Source organism: Hippopotamus amphibius, chromosome 7 (genome assembly GCF_030028045.1).
Source record: "Hippopotamus amphibius kiboko isolate mHipAmp2 chromosome 7, mHipAmp2.hap2, whole genome shotgun sequence".
NCBI classification, from domain to species: domain Eukaryota; kingdom Metazoa; phylum Chordata; class Mammalia; order Artiodactyla; family Hippopotamidae; genus Hippopotamus; species Hippopotamus amphibius.
Window position 1 is genome coordinate 73,984,866 of NC_080192.1, and position 19,295 is coordinate 74,004,160.

At 45.6% G+C, this 19,295-nt stretch overlaps 1 protein-coding gene across 1 annotated transcript in view; it reads right to left on the reverse strand.

The window, feature by feature from the left end:
- Positions 1 to 18,605, reverse strand: part of LOC130857636 (acyl-coenzyme A oxidase-like protein) — a 66,076-nt gene extending 47,471 nt beyond the window's left edge. Inside the window, exon 1 of the mRNA XM_057743364.1 lies at positions 18,386 to 18,605. Within this exon, the coding sequence (XP_057599347.1) occupies positions 18,386 to 18,510 (125 nt within the window). The 5' untranslated portion in view covers positions 18,511 to 18,605. The remainder of the gene's footprint in view (positions 1 to 18,385) is intronic.
- Between the last annotated feature and the right edge of the window lie 690 nt (positions 18,606 to 19,295).

Consider the following 19,295-nt stretch of genomic DNA (forward strand, 5'->3'; position numbering starts at 1 on the left):
AAAAGTCTTAGAAACTGTCCCCCTGAAAGCTTGAACATCCGTTTAGCATAATATGAACATTTAAATTCCTAACACTTTTCAAGCAAAATGGTAACCATCTCCATGATGGAAAAGTCAGGGTTTCAGGAACATCTCAAGCCCTCCCAACTCCTATGCAACATGCATATCTGTTTGTGCGTTTTCTCTAAGTATCAGCCTCCACATTTAGCAATCTTAATAGGCCACCTTAAATACTCTTTGTATAACAATACAGTATAAATCATGAGCAACAATGGATTTTGGTATTTTATAATAACAGATATAATTTCTCTTTTCTGTCTTCTTGGGTCTGTAAGACATGAAGATTTGGCAAATATTATTATCTCTGTGCCTGAAATGGTAGAGGGAGGCCGTATGGAATTAAGAGACTTGGCAGGTCCTGGGTGGATGGTGTGAATGTCGAGATTAAGAGATACAGCTGTGGGGTGGTGATGGGGTACAGAGAGGGCCCTGCTCCACACTCAGCAGCTCCACCATCATCTGACTTACCTATTGGTGGTCTGTGTCAGACTTAGCTTGAAAAAAAAATGGTTCCATTACTAAGAATAATGTTGACATATGCTAACGCATATATATAGAATCTAAAAGAATGGTACTGATGAACCCAGTGGCAGGGCAAGAATAAAGACGCAGATGTAGAGAACAGACTTGAGGACATGGTGGGGAAGGGGAAGCTGGTTCGAAGTGAGAGAGTAGTATTGACATATATATACTACCAAATGTAAAATAGATCGCTAGTGGGAAGCTGCTGCATAGCACAGGGAGATGAACTCGATGCTTGGTGATGGCCTTAGAGGGGTGGGATAATGAGGGTGGGAGGGAGGCTCACAAGGGAGGGGATATGGAGATACACGTACAAATACAGCTGGTTCACTTTGTTGTACAGAGGAAACTGGCACAGCATTGAAAGCAATTATACTCCAATAAAGATCTAAAGGGGAAAAAAAAGATATTTGAAAAGCAAAAAAACAAGGTTGAAAACCTCTGAACTAGGCAAGAACTAAAGCAAATGATACAAATTTCACCTTCCCTCAGAGAGGTGCAGGGTGTGGGCATTCAGCACGAGTAAGATGAAATCCTCACAGGGAAGTTTCGCACGTGTGACTAGGACCAAACCACAAGATACCAAGTTTAAAAATCAAATCATAAATACCTACTAAAGAAGCAAAAATAAAAAATACTGACAACACCAAGTGTTAAGAAGATGAGAGCAACTGGATCCCTCGTTCACTGTTGATGGGAATTTTTAAAAAATGGTACAGGCACTCTGGAACAGTTTGACGGCGTCTTATGAAGCTAAATACACACTTATGTTTACAACTCAGCAATTCCACTCCTGGGTATTTACCCAAGAGAAATGAAACCCCTCATTTACACAAACACTTATACATGAATGTTTATAGCAACTTTATTTGCAATCACCAAAAACTAGAAACAGCCCAAATGTCCCTCTACTGGGGCATAAATGAACTGTGGTACATCCACACAGTACATGAACTGTGGTACGTCCACAGAGTAGATGAACTGTGGTACGTCCACGCAATAGATGAACTGTGGTACATCCATCCATACGTACTACTCAACAATAAAAAGACATGAACAACTGATACACACGACAACTGGGATGGATCTCAAAGGTATTGTGTTGAGTGGAAAAAAGCCAATCTCAAAAAGTCACATATGATAGGATTCCAAATTTATAACATTCTCAAAATGACTAAATTATAGTAATGAAGTACAGATCAGTGGCTGCCAGGGGTTAGGATCGTGGGGAGAATCTGACTCTAAAAGGGAAACACAGGAAATTTCTCTGTGGGGATGGAATAGTTCTGTATCCTGATTGCGGTGGTTGATGACACAAAACTATACACGTGAACTACACACACACACACACACACACACACAGATGTTCTCCAAAAGATTCGAACAGGCACTTCAGGAAAGAATGACCGATATACAAATGACCAGTAAACACAAGAGAAAACGCTCACTGTCATTAGTCACCATGGAAATGCAAATTAAAACCACATGGAGATACCACTACACACCACCTGAATGGCTAAAAAAAGGATTTAATGACAAACCTAAACACTAACAAGGATGTGAAGCAACTAAAACTCTCATACTTTGTTGCCATAATGTAAAACAGTGCAATCTCCTTGGGGAAAGGTTCTGTCAGCTTCTCATAACACTAAACATATACCTACTCTACAACCTAACAGTGACACTCAGTATTTACCCAAGAGAAGCAAACTGTTCACAGAAATTCTTGTAGGAGAATGTTCATATCAGCTTTATCAATAATAGCCCCAAACTGGAAACAGCCAAGGCATCCGTCACTAACAGAACAGATAAATAAACTACGGTCTAGTCGTAAAATGGAATATCACTTAACAATAAAAAGGAATGTACTACTGGTACACATAAATGGCATGTATTAATCGCGAAAACATTATACTGGGCTCTCTGGGATCACTTGCTCTGGAGGAAGCCAGCTGACATGATAAGAGGACACTCAAGTAGCTTCATGGAGAGGTCCACACAGGGAACCACTAAGGCCTCCTGCCAACAGCCATGTGAGTACCCCACCTACGGGTGGATCTTCCAACCCCACTCAAGCCTTTATAGGACTTAAGCCCCAACCAGCACCCTAAATGCAACCTCATAAAAGACCCAGAGCCACCCAGCTAAGATGCTGCGAAATTCCTGACCCCCACAAACTGTTGTTAAGTTTTGAGGTAATCTGCTACACATCAACAGATAAGGAGTACATGTGGCATTGTCATACACACACATACACACACACACACACACACACACACACACACAGGACTGATGGGTATGAACTAGTATCTTATTTTAAAAACACTTTAACAATATGTAACACACCAAGAACAAAGCAAGAGTCATAAAAGTATAGCCTAATGAATTATTACAAAGATTACACGCACCTGTACGATCTGGACCCAAGGGCAGGGAAATCACATTACATCACCAGACTCTCCCCTTGGTCTCCTCCTCAATCATTCCCTCTCTCCTGCCCATACGAGCTGCTGTCCTGACATTTAACTCCATAAATTACTTTTACTCTTTTGAATATTAAAGAATATTAAAGAAATGGGATTAGACACTATGTATTCTCCTGTGTCTGGCTTCTCTCACTCAACGTGGCTAATAAGAGTCATCTCTGGTGTCTACTGTAGCTGTGTTCCATGCATTTTCATTGCTGTGTGGGATTCAATTGAATTAATATACTACCCAAAATAGGCTGTGTGAACATACTGTGTGATTCCATTTATATTAAATCCCCAAACAGGCAAAACTAAAATACAGTAGGAACAAAAACCGAAGAGTGGTTACCTCTGGGAGAGTAAGAGCAGGGCCTGGGAAGGGCATGAGGGGCCTTTCTGGGATGCTAGTAATGTTCTCTATGTTGACAAGGGTTTGGGTTACACAGGTGAATACATTTGCCAAAATTCTGAGAGTGTACACTTGTTTTGTATTCAGTTGTACTTTAGAGCAAAAGAAAAAAATCTGAGCCATCTTAGGATGTATGCTATTATATGATAGGATATGGTATATGATATATGATATATATGATGTGATGTGATGTGATGTGACATGACGTGATGGGACGTGACGAGAAAGGAGCTTCCCCTCATGTGCCTCCCCAGAACCCATAACCTCAGCCTAAATATGAGAGAAACATCCGACAAACCCAAATTGAGGAAAATTCAACAAAATACCTGACCAATTCTTTTCAAAAGTATCAAGATCGTGGACTTCCCCTGTGATCCAATGGTAAAGAATCTGCCTTCCAATACAGGTGACACAGATTTGATCCCTGGTCACAAAACTGGGATCCCATGTGCCGCGGGGCAACTAAGCCTGCGAACACAACTGAGTTCACCCGCCTCAACTGCATGCTGTGAAGTACAGAGCCCATGCACCCTGGAGTCTGCGTGCCATGACTAGAGAGAGAGCCTGCGTGCCACCACTAGAAAGAGAGAAACCTGCATGCCACAACTAGAGAGAAGCCCACGCACTGCAACGAAAGATGGCATGCCTCAAGGAAGATCCCGCGTGCCGCAACTAAGACCCAACGCAGCCAATAAATAAATAAATACATACGTAAAAAATTTTTTCTAAAGTATAGGATGATGAAAAATGGAAAGGAAGAGGAGTTGTCACAGCCCAGAGGAGACCAAGAAGCTGTGACAACAAAACACGTGGTGTCCTGGATGGGACCCTGGAAGAGAAAGAGGCCACCTCGGGAAAACTGAGGAAACCTAAGTAAAGTCCAGAGTTTAATTCATAGCAACGGACCAATGCTGCCTTCTTCGTTTTAACAAATGTACCATGGATCTGTAAGATGTTAAGAACAGGGGAAACTTGGTGAGAGGGAGATGAGAAAACTCTGTGTTATCTCTGCTACTTTTCTACAAATTGAAAATTATTCCAAAATAAAAAGTCCATTTTAAAAAGAGACGGCAAGCAAAGCAACAACAAAATCAAAAAAGAACTTTGTGTGTTAAAACACACACACACACACACACACCATTTTAAAAAGCAGTGGTGGGCAAGGAGGTATCACCTCACACCGGTCAGAACGGCCATCATCAAAAAATCTAGAAACAATAAATGCTGGAGAGAGTGTGGAGAAAAAGGAACCCTCCTGCACTGTTGGTGGGAATGTAAATTGGTGCAGCCACTATGGAAAACAGTATGGAGGTTCCTTAAAAAACTAAAAATAGAACTACCATATGACCCAGCAATTCCATTACTGGGCATATACCCTAAGAAAACCATAATTCAAAAAGACACATATACCACAAAGTTCACTGCAGCACTATTTACAATAGCCAGGACATGGAAGCAACCTAAATGCCCATCAACAGATGAATGGATAAAGAAGATGTGGCACATATATACTATGGAATATTACTCAGCCATAAAAAGGAATGAAATTGAGTTATCTGTAGTGAGGTGGATGGACCTAGAGTCTGTCATACAGAGTAAAGTAAGCCAGAAAGAGAAAAACAAATACTGCATGCTAACTCATAAATATGGAATCTAACAAACTGGTACTGATGAACCCAGTGACAGGGCAAAATTAAAGATGCAGATGTAGAGAACAGACTTGAGGACACAGAGCCGGTGGGTGGCAGGGCGGGGGCACAGCGAGAACGGGAAGCTGGGAGGAAGTGAGAGAGTAGCACTGACATATACACACTACCAAATGTAAAACAGATAGCTAGTGGGAAGCTGCTGCATAACACAGGGACATCAACTCAATGATGGGTGATGACTTAGAGGGGTGAGATACGGAGGGAGGGGATATGGAGATATATGTGTAAATACAGCTGGTTCACTTTGTTGTACAGCAGACACTGGCACAAGAGTGTAAAGCAATGACACTCCAATAAAGAGCTTAAAAAAAAAAAGCAGTGGTGGGGACTTCCCTGGTGGTGCAGTAGTTAAGAATCCACCTGCCAATGCAGCGGACACGGGTTTGAGCCCTGGGCCGGAAAGATCCCACATGCCGCAAAGCAACTAAGCCAGCAAACCACAACTACTGAGCCCTCGTGCTACAACTACTGAAGCCCACGCACCAAGTGCCCATGTTCCTCACCTAGAGTCCATGTTCTGCAACAAGAGAAGCCACCACAATGAGAAACCCACGCACCACAACAAAGAGTAGCCCCCCACTCACCACAACTAAAGAAAGCCCACTCGCAGCAACAAAGACCCAATGCAGCCAAATAAATAAATAGAATTTTTCCAAAAAATTCTGTTTTTCTCTGACTCTAAATCAAAATCAGTTTTGCTCTACAGGAAAGCACATCTTCAGAGACCAAATGTGAATGCCCTCATGACGAGGAACATCCTTGGCACCTAAGCCTTGGACCACCACGTGACTCCTGGCAGCACGGACGTTCTGGGATAAAGTACCAACAAGAACCTGAAAACCAACCCTGGTTTCCCAGCAGGCTCTGCTTCAGTAAACCCGCACCTTGGTCCTGGTGTTTTTGGTAACTTGCTTCAGGAGACACCTCCAGCTCAGTCCAGGATACACTCCCTCTTCTCTTTGAAATCAGCAAGAATCAAAAATGTTCCATCTCCATTAAAAAGTGAGGTGCACCCCGCTGCCAGCATTCATGGCTCCCCACAGGCAGCAAGCACAGGACCCATCCACCTTCTAGCAAACACCGCGATCACAACTCAACCTCCGACGCCCCAGACCTCAGCACCGCCCCGTGAACCCCACACACAGCCTAGATGAGTAGACGGCGAATGAAAGAGAAACTGTTGAATCATGTTGCGGTAACTGTCAAAGGCTGCAGGCCCTGAGCCAGTGGGCGCCTGAGAAGATGCAAAGGGGGTGGTTTCTAAGTGCTACGGTTTCATGTTAGCTGTGAGGTTCCCTCAGCTGGGGAGATGTACCTTGGCTAATGGGCAAAATCTACAAAAGTTGCAGGAAGAAAGGCTCTGAAGAGAGAGAGAAAAGGGAAGAAAAGGAAGGAAAGATCCCTCGCTAGAGACAAAAAGCTCCCAGGAGTCCCTGAAGGAGGCAGTTCCAGACCCCATCCCTGCATCCTGGGCCCCCGTGAGGGACCGAGGGACTGTGGAGAAGGAAGATTCCCAAACCATGCTTGCTGTTCCCCTTCCTTCCTTGAGGTTTCATTAAGCCCCTACACCATCTAAACGCTAGGGATTCAAAACAAGCCACTCTGGCTCCTACCTTCAAAGGGCTTGGAGTCCAGCATGAAAGACAGAGCAGGAGGAAGTGGGGCCCCGTACAATGTTCATATGTTATCATTAGACCTCAAGTGGCTGGACGGGTGCCACCTCCCAGGGGTGGCCTGGCTGTTTTCTGGAATGGAAAGCCTTTGGTTTAGCAGTTACCTTGACTTGGTTCGGTCAGCAGGAGCCGAGAGAAGGCAGAGCAGTGAGAACCCAGTCTCTCTGCAGGATCCGCTGAGGACTGGGGTGTCTGTGGGCAGAGAGAGGAAGTTACCGGGAGGGAGGGAGGGAGGGAGGGAGAGAGCAGGGTGGGAGGGAAGGAAGAAAAGGGTGGAAGGGTGAGCAGGAAGGAAGCGAAGGGGGAAATGGGGCCCAGTGAGCAGGGGATAGGTACAGATACAATCTCCCAAGACAAAAACAAACTGTCACCAAACTTGAGCATGTCTCTCACTAGGTGAAGGCACGTGTGACAATTACTGCGGCTGGCTCTTCCTCCCCACCCAGTATCCTGGGGATGCTGCATCAGCTCAGCCCGAGGGGCGGCTCCTGATTGGTCCAGATCACCACGGGGATCTCAACCTCCAGGATGGTGATTGGTTTAGAAATGAGACTTGAAGCTTCAAACAAGGGGGGTTACTTTTTAGGGCGTGTGTGGGAGGTGCTAAGAGGGGAGTGGTACCTGAGAGACTAGCTAAGAAAGCAGTAATGGGTTTGCGGCCGACAGTTCAGGGTCTTAGAGGATGCCCAGCCTTGACTCGCTCCTAAGGCCATGCTCTGACCATGGGATGGTGGAGTCCGCCAGCTTATGGGGCTTCTTGCTTCCAACTGTAGGGACACCTTTGGTGACTCAAAGGATGTCTTTGGTGGCACATTACTGTACACAAATTCTGCAGTAGAAGATCTAGTGGGGAAATCTATCATCTTCAACAACAAATCCATTTACCGGGTGTGTAGGAGGCACCCTCAGTGGGTCAGACATGCACAGGAGCCAGGGTTCCCTCCTAGACCCAGAGAGCTACCTGTCCACTTACTTGTCCATTTACAGGTAAATGGGAACTGGGAAGATGGTCATGGAGATTCCCTCAGGGACCAACGATGACCTGGACTTCAAGGCCTGGGATCCCTGAGGCGCCAAGAGGAGGCCAACACTCTCCCATGACTGCCAGAAGGGGATGGGGAGAGACCCTGGGGGTCTGGGGCAGGGGAGTCTCCCATGATGTCTGAGTTCTCAGAATAAGCCCATAGGTAGTTCAAAAGAAACAGAGGTTTGCACATAGTCCATAGAGCTGTCTCTGTAAAGAGAAGAGTGAGGAATCAGGGGCCCCGCAGTCGCCTTTTGTCATGGTCATAACCACATAAGAACCATTCTCAGCTCCTGGAATCAACCCACCTGCAAAACCTTATTCACAGAGGGAGAACAGAGTACAGATGTTGTAGCTTGGATGTCATCGTAAGGGAGAGGATGGATAGAAGGGAACTTAGAAAGACAAGAGATGCTATTGAAGCTCAGTGCAATAAGGTAAATAAAAATAAAAACATCCACACTGACAGCAGATCACAGGAGAATCTCAGCAGGGAGAGAAGGGGGCAGAAGACTATGGGTCGGCACCCCGAGAACAGCGCCAGTTCTGAGATCTCATGACACAGTCAGCATGGCTTTGGTTACAAAACGAGCCCCATTTCCTCCGAAAGTGCAGCTGCCCCCAGGTAGCGAGGAATGAGCACCCATGACCCCTAGTCTCTCTACACAGACATTGGTCCCTTGCGTGCATAACATTTCCTCTGGGAATCAATCAGCAAGTCTCTGCCCAGAAAAGCCAAGGTATTGCCCAGCTTCAGATCAAAGTCACGGCCAGAGGAAGGTAGAGGGAACTTACCAGGCAGTGTTAGGTGCTCCATTCAAGGGGGAAATGCCTGACCTGGCTTCCCAGGTGCTCTTCTGAGACATCCTTCACTCACTGCAGTGACCAGAGACTCAGGAAGAAGCTGAGGATGTGTGCCCAGCGCTCTGTCCGTCCGGCATGCGTTTCCGCTTTTCTGGGCCACACCACCCGCCTTTGTCTTTAGCAGCCTGCCCCACCCACACAGTTCTGGTGGGTGACCCGTCCCAGTGGTAATTTCAAGGAAGGCAACGGCAATGGGTTTGGCTTTTTCCATAAGATGTTACGGCCATACGATGGTGCCATCTTTCCATAAGACAGTTCGTTTTGGCCAGCCAATAAATGTTAGGTGTTATTGTCGTTTTCACTGACCAGTAATCACCAAAACATTTTACCTTAAGTAGTACTACTATATTAGGTTTGTGTCTTCCTTATGGTTTTTTCCCCTTGTTCTAGTTTTGTATTATTTCTTTATTTCCCAATCATTTTTTTTTAATTGACATATAGCTGATTTACAACATTGGATTAGCTTCAGGGGTACAACATAGTGACTCAAAAATTTTCTAGATTATACTCCCTTCAAAGTTATTATGAAATATTGGCTATATTCCTGTGCTGCACCTGGCAGTTCTATTTTTAATTTTTGAGAGACTCCCATACTGTTTTCCATAGGGGCGACACCATTTTGTGTTCCCACCAAAAGTGTACAAGGATTCTGGTTTGTCTACATCCTTGCCAATGCATGTTGTCTTTTTGTATTGGTCCCTTAAAGCACGTAGAAAACAAAAAGCGGAGTTACAAACCAATGTTACAATAAAGCTGGCACTTAGAAGTACCCATGTATTTATTGATACATCCTGATCTTCTCTAAGGGAATTTCACACATTAGATGAGTAAACAGAATTTATAATGATCAAATCCTGCAGATCCCACCTCTTCACTGTCTCTGTCCTCTCCTCTCTACATTTTTCACCAGAACTATTCCCTTTTCAAACTTCCTCATTATCACCTTTGAGAGTCAAATGAGAGAGTAAATATGAAAAGTGTGCAACAAACTGCACTCAAATACAAAAAGAGTGCAACCAATCGCACAGAGGCCTGTGAGGGGGAAGTAGGACCACTGAGTCTCCTGCCCTTTTACCGGCAGGGGTTTTAGTTCCTTTCTCTAGATCTCTCTTTCTCTCAGTCTCTCTCGGTCTCTTCCTGTCTCTCTCTCTGCCAGTATCCTGCAAAGGGACCCTTGGTTAGTTTTTTTCTTTCTTCCAACTGTTGGTCCAATCAAGAAACAATTCTGCCTCCTACAACCATAACTGGGAAGCAACACAGACTAAGCCATCATTTCAAATCCATGATAAACACCCTCACCCAGTGGGAGAATTTGCACAATGACAGTAACCTCAAACCACACCTGTGTGTCCCCCTGCCATTTCTCTGCCCCCTCCCTCCAATCCTCTAGAATCTTCGTTCAGCATTCTGTAGAGTATCTCACATATCCAGGTAGTGTTACTTTCATCCTGTAGAGTATCTCACATATCCAGGTATGTCTAAAGAGTATATTGTTGGCTTTGTTTATGCTAACTTTGTATAAAAAAAAAAAACAAACAAGGAATCAGCACACCAATATTCATAACAGCACTATTCACAATAGCCAAGACATGGAAACAATCTAAGTGTTCTTCGACAGAGGAATGGATAAAGAAGATGTGGTACATATACACAATGTAATATTATTCAGCCATAAAAAAGAATGAAACGATGCCATTTGCAGCAACATGGAGGGACCTAGAGATGATCATACTAAGTGAAGTAAGTCAGACAGAGAAAGACAAATATTATATATCACTTCCACGTGGAATCTAAAAAATTAATACAAATGAACTTATTTATGAAATAGAAACAGACTCACAGACATAGAAAACAAACGTATGGTTACCAAAGGGGAAAAGGGGTGGGGTGGGGGGATAAATTAGGAGATTGGGATTAGCAGATATGCCCTACTATATATCAAATAGATAAACAACAAGGACTTGTACAGCATAGGGAACTATATTCAAAGTCTTGTAATAAACCATAATGGAAAAGAATATGAAAAAGAATATATATATTCATATATACATACATATATAAGAATCACTTTGCTGTATACCAGCAACTATCACAGCACTGTAAATCAACTATATTTCAATAGGAAAAAAAAAACCAGTCTTTAGCAAAAGTTTGATGTTTATAATACAATATTATTGTGCCTTAGTTCTCCAGGACTTTTTTATCTACTGGTGGCACATTTGTACCTTTAAACAACATCCCTCTTATTCCTCCTACCGCCAAGCCCCTGGTAACCATGATTCCACTCTGTTTTGATGAGTTCACAGCCTTTTTAGATTTCACACATAAGAGGAGCATCATTTTCTAATCAGCCTGAAGTCATATATAGAGGAGTCCTGCTCACCATCCTTTCAGGCACCTGGGCTTACGACCTGTCCTTCATTCTCCATGCACCCATCCCTCATGGACTAAAAGATTCATCTCTGGAGAGATTAACCGTGACCAAAACAAAACACTAATACTGTCCTGCCACTGAAAGGAAGGTTCTCTCTGATCAAGAAAGCCTGTGGCCAAGAACCCTGCCTGTTTACAGTCAGCATTTCACTTATATTACTCACTTCACTCCTATTTTGAATAAACATCCCAGGTTGACTAGATATTTAACGAAGCCTCAAACATGAAAGCCAGAGGTCAAAAATACAAACGGGAAAAAAAAGGACCTCAAAGGAACTAGAGGCAAAGCGGAGACGAGAAAGAAACATCTCAAAAATTACCATCGACTATTCCCAAGAAATAAGAGACTCTGCAACCAGAAAACAAGAACAGATGCTATTAAAAAAAAAAAAAAGGAACAAAAACTTAAAGAACTTTTGAAAATTAAAAATACAATACTAGATATTTAAAATGACTCAAGAACAAGTTGGTGGGTAAGGTTGAGAAAATCTCCCAGGAATTAGAACAAAAAGTAAAGAGAAGAAAAACAAGAAAGAAAGGATTAGGAAACTAGAGAACAAGCCCAGGAGGCCCAACATCTGAACGAAAGGAGTCCAGATAAGAGAGCAGCACAAATAGTTGAAGAACACAAGTTTCCAAATTAAAAAAGCCCATCTCAGGCCCCCTGTAATGAAAGAAATGAAAGAAAAAGAGGCCCACATCAAGCCACAACATAGTGAAATTCCATAAAACCACTGCTAAAAAAGAAGTCCTAGAAACTTCCAAAAGAGAGGAAGAAAAAACAAGTGATATATTTATATATTAAAATGCCAGACTGCAGAAGGGGTCAGATTCGTTAATAACAATGTTGGATACTTAAAAGCAATGGCATGGTGCCTTTAAAAATTCTGGGGAAATTTTATTTCCAGCCGAGAATTCTACACCCGTACAAATATTCAGCTGATTTTGATAGCAAATATTTTCAGACATGAAGATCTCAAAAATCTCAAAAAGTTAATTCTCTGGCATCCTTTCTCAAGAAGCTATTAGATGAGAGACTGTCCTGGCTATCTATGGCTAGGGTAACAGTGTACCCCAAAACATAGTGGCTTAAAACAACAGTTCATTAGCACTCTGTCTCACTAATCTTTCTGTCAGGAACTTGGACACACAGGATCAAGCAGAGATGGTATGTCTCTGCTTCACAGTGTCTGGGGTCCCAGCTGAGATGATTTGAGCAGCCGGGGGCTGGAGCAGTCAGGAATGGCCAGCATCTCTCCATGGGGCAGCAATCTTCATGGACCAGCTTGGGCTTCCTGACAGCACGGCAGCCACAGGCTAGTAGAACTTTTCACATGGAAGCCAGGACATCAAGAGACAGGAAGTGGAAGGTACCGGTCTCTTCAGGCCTGAGTCTGGATGCTGGCACACTGGCACTTCAGGCACATCCTATGGGTCAAAGCAGTCACAAAGCCACCCAGATTCAAGAGGACAGGACACAAACCACACCTCTCAGTGGGAGTAGCATTAAAGAATTGTGGCCATCTCTAATCCTCCACAAAGGGTAACCAGGAAAAAGAAGGCCTAGGAAAACAGTGACTTGACTACAGAGGAGTTGCAAAGGAAATTCCCAAGATAATAGTGAAGACGATGGTAAAACCAGTCCAGCCTAAAGCCCCAGAAGGAGGCCTCCTGGATGGACGTGTCCATGGGGGCCAGGGGGAGCGGACTGCCAGTTACCTGACAGGTTTAACCAAATTGAGAGGAGTGTAACTGTTCTATCGAAAAGCATGCAGGCCAGTGAGTCATGAGTTCATACAAAGCTCAGCAAATGAATAAAGAAGACAGTTGTTATCTCAGAGAACACCAAAAGTTGTGAAAGAAAGGTAATGAAATATGGTACGTTAGAGGGCATGGCTGAAACTTATAACACTTATGGAGTCAAAGCACTGGACGCTGATTTAAGTAAAAATGGGGATGCACTGCTTTGGGGGGAATAAGGCAAGAAAGTGCTGCAGTAGTCAAAATCCTCATTTTCTATACTAGTAAGTCATTATACAATCAAGAAGTAGCTGTTTACGCATGTTTTTGAGGAACATAGAGGTAAGTAACATAAGAATCTGGTGAAAGACCAGTGAGTGTTTGCCAATGAGGAAAGGGAATGAGGGATGAAGGAAGGGGAACAGGGGTGGATGTTTTTCACTCCAAACCTCATAGTATTTTTTATATTAAGGAGGTTCATACATTATATCATGAAAATAAAAATTAAATTGTAAAAGAGCAAGCTGTAGAACAAAACGCTTAGTAGGATCCTGTTTATATAAGAAAATGTTCACATGTATATGTGAACTCATAGAAAAGGTAGGAAAAAACCCTCCGACACACTAAAGTATTCAAAGTGGTCGGAGGACCAAGTGCCCATCAGTGAATGAATGGATAAACAGAATGTGGTCTAGCCAGGCGATGGAGTGTTCCGCAGCCTTAAAAAGGAAGGAGATTCTGTCACGTGGCACAACATGGACGAACCTTCAGGACGTTCTACTAAGTGAAATAAGCCAGACACAAAAGGACAAATATTGTATGATTCCACCTATATGACATAACTAGAGTAGTCAAATTCACAGAGACAGGAAGTAGAATGGTGGTTGCCAGGGGTTGTGGGAAGGAAGGAAGGAGGCGTTATTGTTTTTAGGGTACAGAGTTTCAAATTTATGAGAATGCCAAAGCTCTGGAGGTAGACGGTGATGATGGTTGCACAACACTGTGAATGTGCTTAATGCCACTGCACACTTAAAAATGGTTAAAATGGTAAATTTTATTTTCTGTGTATTTCACCACAATTTAAAAAAAAGCGGTTGGGGGAGGGGACAGTTTAGGAAGCGTTCACGTTGTCCATATTATTTGACTCTTTGCAATGAGAAGGTCTTCATGAAATACTTGCATGTATAAATAAGGCTGAGGGAAAAAACTAAACCTCTGCAAAAGGTAAGGAAGAGAAATGTGCATTGCTCCAGGGAGGGAAAGAAAAGTCAGTGAAGAGAAAGAAGGGGGAGGGGGAACCAGGCCGGCCCCGCACAGCCAGGTCAGGGAGGGGAGCCCTGCGGAAGGGCAGTGGGGAGGTCTTGGGGGCCCAGAAACGTCTAGTGGGGTCTGTAAACCTTACATGTGCACACCTGCTCACCAGCCAGGCCCTCAGGAGAGAGCTCCGGTTTGCCATGAAACACCCTCAAAAACGTTTTGAAAGCTTATCTCCTTTCAGATGTTCCTTTTAAATATTCCCTGCCAGCCCCCAGGAGGAGCCTCAAGTGGCCCAGAACGTGCCAGTCGAGGGCATGCTGTCCTATGCACCACAGTGCAGGTGGGACCCTCAGTTAGCGTGGAGCCTGGGGGACCCTCCACCAGAGGAGATGGGGGGACTCAGCCTGGCAAGCTAGTCTTGGGGAGAGAGGGGGACCTGGGCTGTGCTCACAGCACACTTGGGGCAGCAGACCAGGGGATGAATCCCTGCGCTGAGGGCAGCTGTGGTGTGCACAGAAAATTGCACAACCAGGTTTTTTTTTTGGGGGGGAAGCAAACTGTTCCCTGGGCTCTTGTGTCCTGGGAGTGCCCGACCCTCTACAAACTTCCCGCTATACACACAGCACTCACACTCAGGAACCCCGCCCCTCCAGCCCCTCCACACCTACTTGAACTTCAAAGACCTGGGGAGGGGAGACCAGCCACAGGAGGCCTCACATTGCCTCAGTGAATCTGTGGCTAGAGGAGTTTTATTTCTGGCCTCCACTGGAGGTTTTACTGTGACAGGATGTTAAAAAAATCGAGACATCGGGATCACTGTCTTCTAACACGGGGTAAGATCAAATCTGATAGTACACCATGAACTTTCAAGCAGATAGCAGAATCTTTAATCCCTGGAGGAAAACAATATGAAATTTAGGCTCTTATTACAACTCTGAAATTAGAAAGTCAATAAGCAAGAATTTGAGAGAATGGAAAAGTGTTTGTTAGGGTAATGGGATGTATATCTTTTTCTCTCTCTCTCTTTTTTTGTTTGTCTTGTTTTGGTTTTTGGTGTCATACCACAGCCAGCATTACTAAACAGCCATTCAACAGTTTCTTATCTAAGCGTCCCAACAACCCAGCAGCACAGATATCATCCCCATTCTTTTGAATCAGCAAATGTAAGCTTAGGAAGGTAAAATCACAGTCACTCAAGCTGTGCGCTGCTGGCTGGCTTTCCAACCCTGGCTGCCTTTCCCTCTGTTCCTAAGCAGACAGTTGCAATTCACAGCGAAGAACCTTCTACTTGGCCCAGGTCAGTAGTTTGGATATTAGCATTCGTATCCATCATTGTGGAAGATGCCTTAGAGGACTGGGGCGGGGAGGGTGAGGGGGACTCGAGGGAGGGGAGTCAAGGAAGGGAGGGAATACGGGGATATGTGTATAAAAACAGATGATTGAACTTGGTGTACCCCCCAAAAAATAAAAAAAATAAAAAATAAAAATAAACTGCAATTATCTAAATTGAAAAGGCAAAGAGATGACAGCCCAGGAACTAAACTGAAAAGACAGAGGAAGATAGGAAAGGGATGTGTATAAAGGGATATAACAGAACCAAGTATGACTTAAAGCAGTAAGACCTCCTTGCCCTATTAAAAATTACTGCGGCCTCTGGGGCTTCCTAGGTGGCACAGTGGTTGAGAATCCTCCTGCCCATGCAGGGGACACGGGTCCGATCCCTGCTCCAGGAAGATCCCACATGCCGCGGAGCAACTAATCCCGTGAGCCACAACTATTGAGCCCATGTGCTGCAACTACTGAAGCCCACGCACCTAGAGCCCATGCTCCACAACAAGAGAAGCCGCCACAATGAGAAGTCCACGCACCACAACGAAGAGCAGCCCCCCGCTCGCCACAACTAGAGAAAGCTCGTGTGCAGCAACGAAGACCCAACACAGCCAATAAATAAATAAATAAATAAATTTATTAAAAAAATTATTGAGGCCTCCACACAAAAACCTGCACACAGATGTTTATAGCAGTTTTATTCGTAACTGCCCAAACTTGGAAGCATCCAAGGTGGCCTTCAGGAGGTGAATGAATAAATAAACCGGGGTTCATCCAGACGATGGAATAGTATTCATCAAGAAAAAGAAATGAACTATCAGGCGGTGAAATGACATGGAGGAAGTTTAAATGTATATTACTCAGCGAAATAAGGCAATTTGAAAAGGCTACATACTGTATGATTCCAACTATATGATTCTAGAAAAGGCAAAACTATGGAAACGGTGAAAAGATCAGTGGTGCCAGGGGCGGGTGGTGGGGAGAGAAAAACAGCACAGAGAATTTTTAAGGCAGTGAAAATACTCTGTGTGATAGCATAAGGATGGGTACATGTCCTTATACACTAGTGCAAACCTATAGAATGTACAACGCCAAGAGCGAAGTGTAATGTCAACTGTGAACTCTGAGTGATTATGATATATCAATGCAGATTCATTTTTGGTAAAAAAAAAAAAAAAAAGTACCATTCTGGTGAGTGATGTTCATAAGGCCAGGTGGTGGGACTAAGTCTGTGTGGGGACGGGGGGTATATAGGAATCTCTGCACCTCCCTCTCAATTTGGTTGTAAGCCTCAAACTGCCCTTTAAATGTGTCTTTAAAAAATTATTGGGGCCCCCAAACATCTATTGGTATTTATCATCTTAGAAATTATGACAGAAAAATTGTTCAAATATTTATTAAATCATTTGAAAATGATTGTACTAAACTCATTAAATGTTTATGGGAAAAAATTATACGTTCCCCAAAAAATGTAATCAGAAAAGTGGCATTGGTTTGCATTTTTACAAACCTCTTTAATGTGTGCCTTAAAACTACTGGATTCTCATATCTGCTTCTGCACGTAGTCTCTGGAAACTACCACTGTGAGAAAATGAGAATGAAAAGGCCGATAACTGCTTCACATTATTACTAAAATAATTTCTAACTTGTGAAGCTCCTGGGACAGTCTTGGGTCCTGGGCCATACTTTGAGAACCATGACATAAAGAACTAGGTGTGTGAGAAAGGGAAAGAGAAGGTGGGGAGATAAGGACACACTCACCGTCGCACACCTGTCCCCTTTCACCTTCCCTAAGCTCCCCTCCCCCCACTAGGTACCGCCAGTGCAGAAACCGAAGCTTCCTCCCCAAGGACACCCTGCTTTTACTCCAAGCTCCCCCTTCCCTCTCCGCCTAGCTCATCCTTGAGATGTAAACTAAACGTGGGCTAACTAGTTAATCTTCTTTCAGAACACACTGGTGTTTAACTGGGGCTTTCTTAAACTAAAACTCCAAAGCCTGATTCTAAACGTGGGCTTATCAGACGGCCTGAGATGGAGTCAGTCGCCCAGAGGAGCACAGGAGAAACAGTCCCCAGTGACACACAAGGGCTGAGTCCCGGTCCTGACTGGCCGGTCCCTGGGTTATTTTCTCCGTCTGCACACTTAGGCTGACCTAAGCTCTCTGCGCATTTCTCACGGCTGTCCTGGCAACAAATAACCTCGTGGACCTGAGGTCACCTTGCAACCCAAGCACCCCAGCTGCTATTAGGCTGCCTTGCTGCACACCTGGACTCCGCGGAGCCCCTGGAAACTTGTCCCATGCCAACGACCAGATACACCCTGGGCAGGGCCAGTCCATCCCTGTGCCAGGAAAATGCCCTCACTTCCCCACAGGCACGCCCCGGGATGACGCTGTTCTGCCCTCGTTTCCGCGCGCCTGTTCCGGACACAGTTGCACAGTTGCCCAGCGGCCCTGGGCGCGCTCCTCTCCCGCCCCATCCCGGGTTTTCTGCCCCTTCTTCCCTCCAAGGGTGGGACACCCAGAGGCGAGGACTCCAGAAACAGGCTTAGAAGCAAGGCCGACCCTTCCAGCCACCACTCTCGGCCGAGCACCCTGCCCGCCGCTGCGGGGCCCACCCGTTCACCCCGACTCTCCACGTAGGAGGGAGCGCGGCGGGCAGAGGACACCTCCCGGGGGTCGATGAAGTCCCGGGCTCTGCTGCGCCCACAGGACTGAGGAGAGCAGTTCACCATCTGCCAGGTCGCAAGGGCCCTGCTTCTCGGGCGCAGCACCCACCCCTCAGCTCGCCCTCGCCCAGGGCGCACCAGGAGGGCGGTGCCCGGAAGGGACGCGCGGGGACCGCGGCGACGCGGCCGGCGGCGGGGCGCACGGGGCAGAGTGGCGACGCGGCCGGTACCTGTGCCGGAAGAGCTGGCAGCCGCCCAGAAGCCGGAGCAGCTCATTCTTGAGGCTCCAGAACTCGCCGTCCAGGTACCGGTGCAGGGATGAGTCCCCGAGCCCCAGCTCCTGCGCCGGCTGCATCGCGCCACCCGGCCTCTGGCGCGTTCGCGGGGCCGCTTCCCTGCGCGCCTCCTCCAGCTGCCCGCACGTGGGACCCGGGAGCGCACGCCCTTTTATCCCCACGCCGCAGCCTGCCAGTCTCCTCCCTCCTCAACTGCTTGTCCCCTCCCTCCCCGGCGCTGGCCCTGCCCCGACTCTGCTCCCTGGGCACAAAGTGAAGAAAGAACGGTCCAGGGAGTCTGGACTCTTGCAATGGTCTCCCCTCCAACAAACTCTACCGCCTTGCCCTGGGACTTTAGTTTCTGCTGCCCATGCCCTCAGTTCAGTTGTCCCTCCAGGCGGTGGGCCCACAAGAAGCGAAGTATTAGCATCCTAGAGGGGGGTGGTCAAGTAGACACCGGGTACACTGTGGGTACTGGGGTCCTGGCTGCTCAGAGCTGTGACATCTTACTCAGCAGGCCTCTTGTGCCAGCCTCTCTGCTGGGCTCCCAAGATCCAAGACGGCCCAGTCCACGCTCTGGCCCCAACTCAGCTGCAGCACAGCTCAAATCCCTTCCAACCCCAAACTGGGCATTCCAGTGAACTTTAATATTACTGTAATCTGGGGGTGGCCCGGACCTGCAGGGCAGCTGGGAGATGCAGACAGAACAAGACAATGAACAAACACTAACTCCTCTCCCAGGACCCTCCTTCTGTTGTGTGTTTTTTTTTTTTAAGAAGTTTTATTGAGATACAGTTAACAGACAATAAACAGCATATACTTAGAGTGTACAATTTGGTATCCCAATCTCCCAATTCATTCCCCC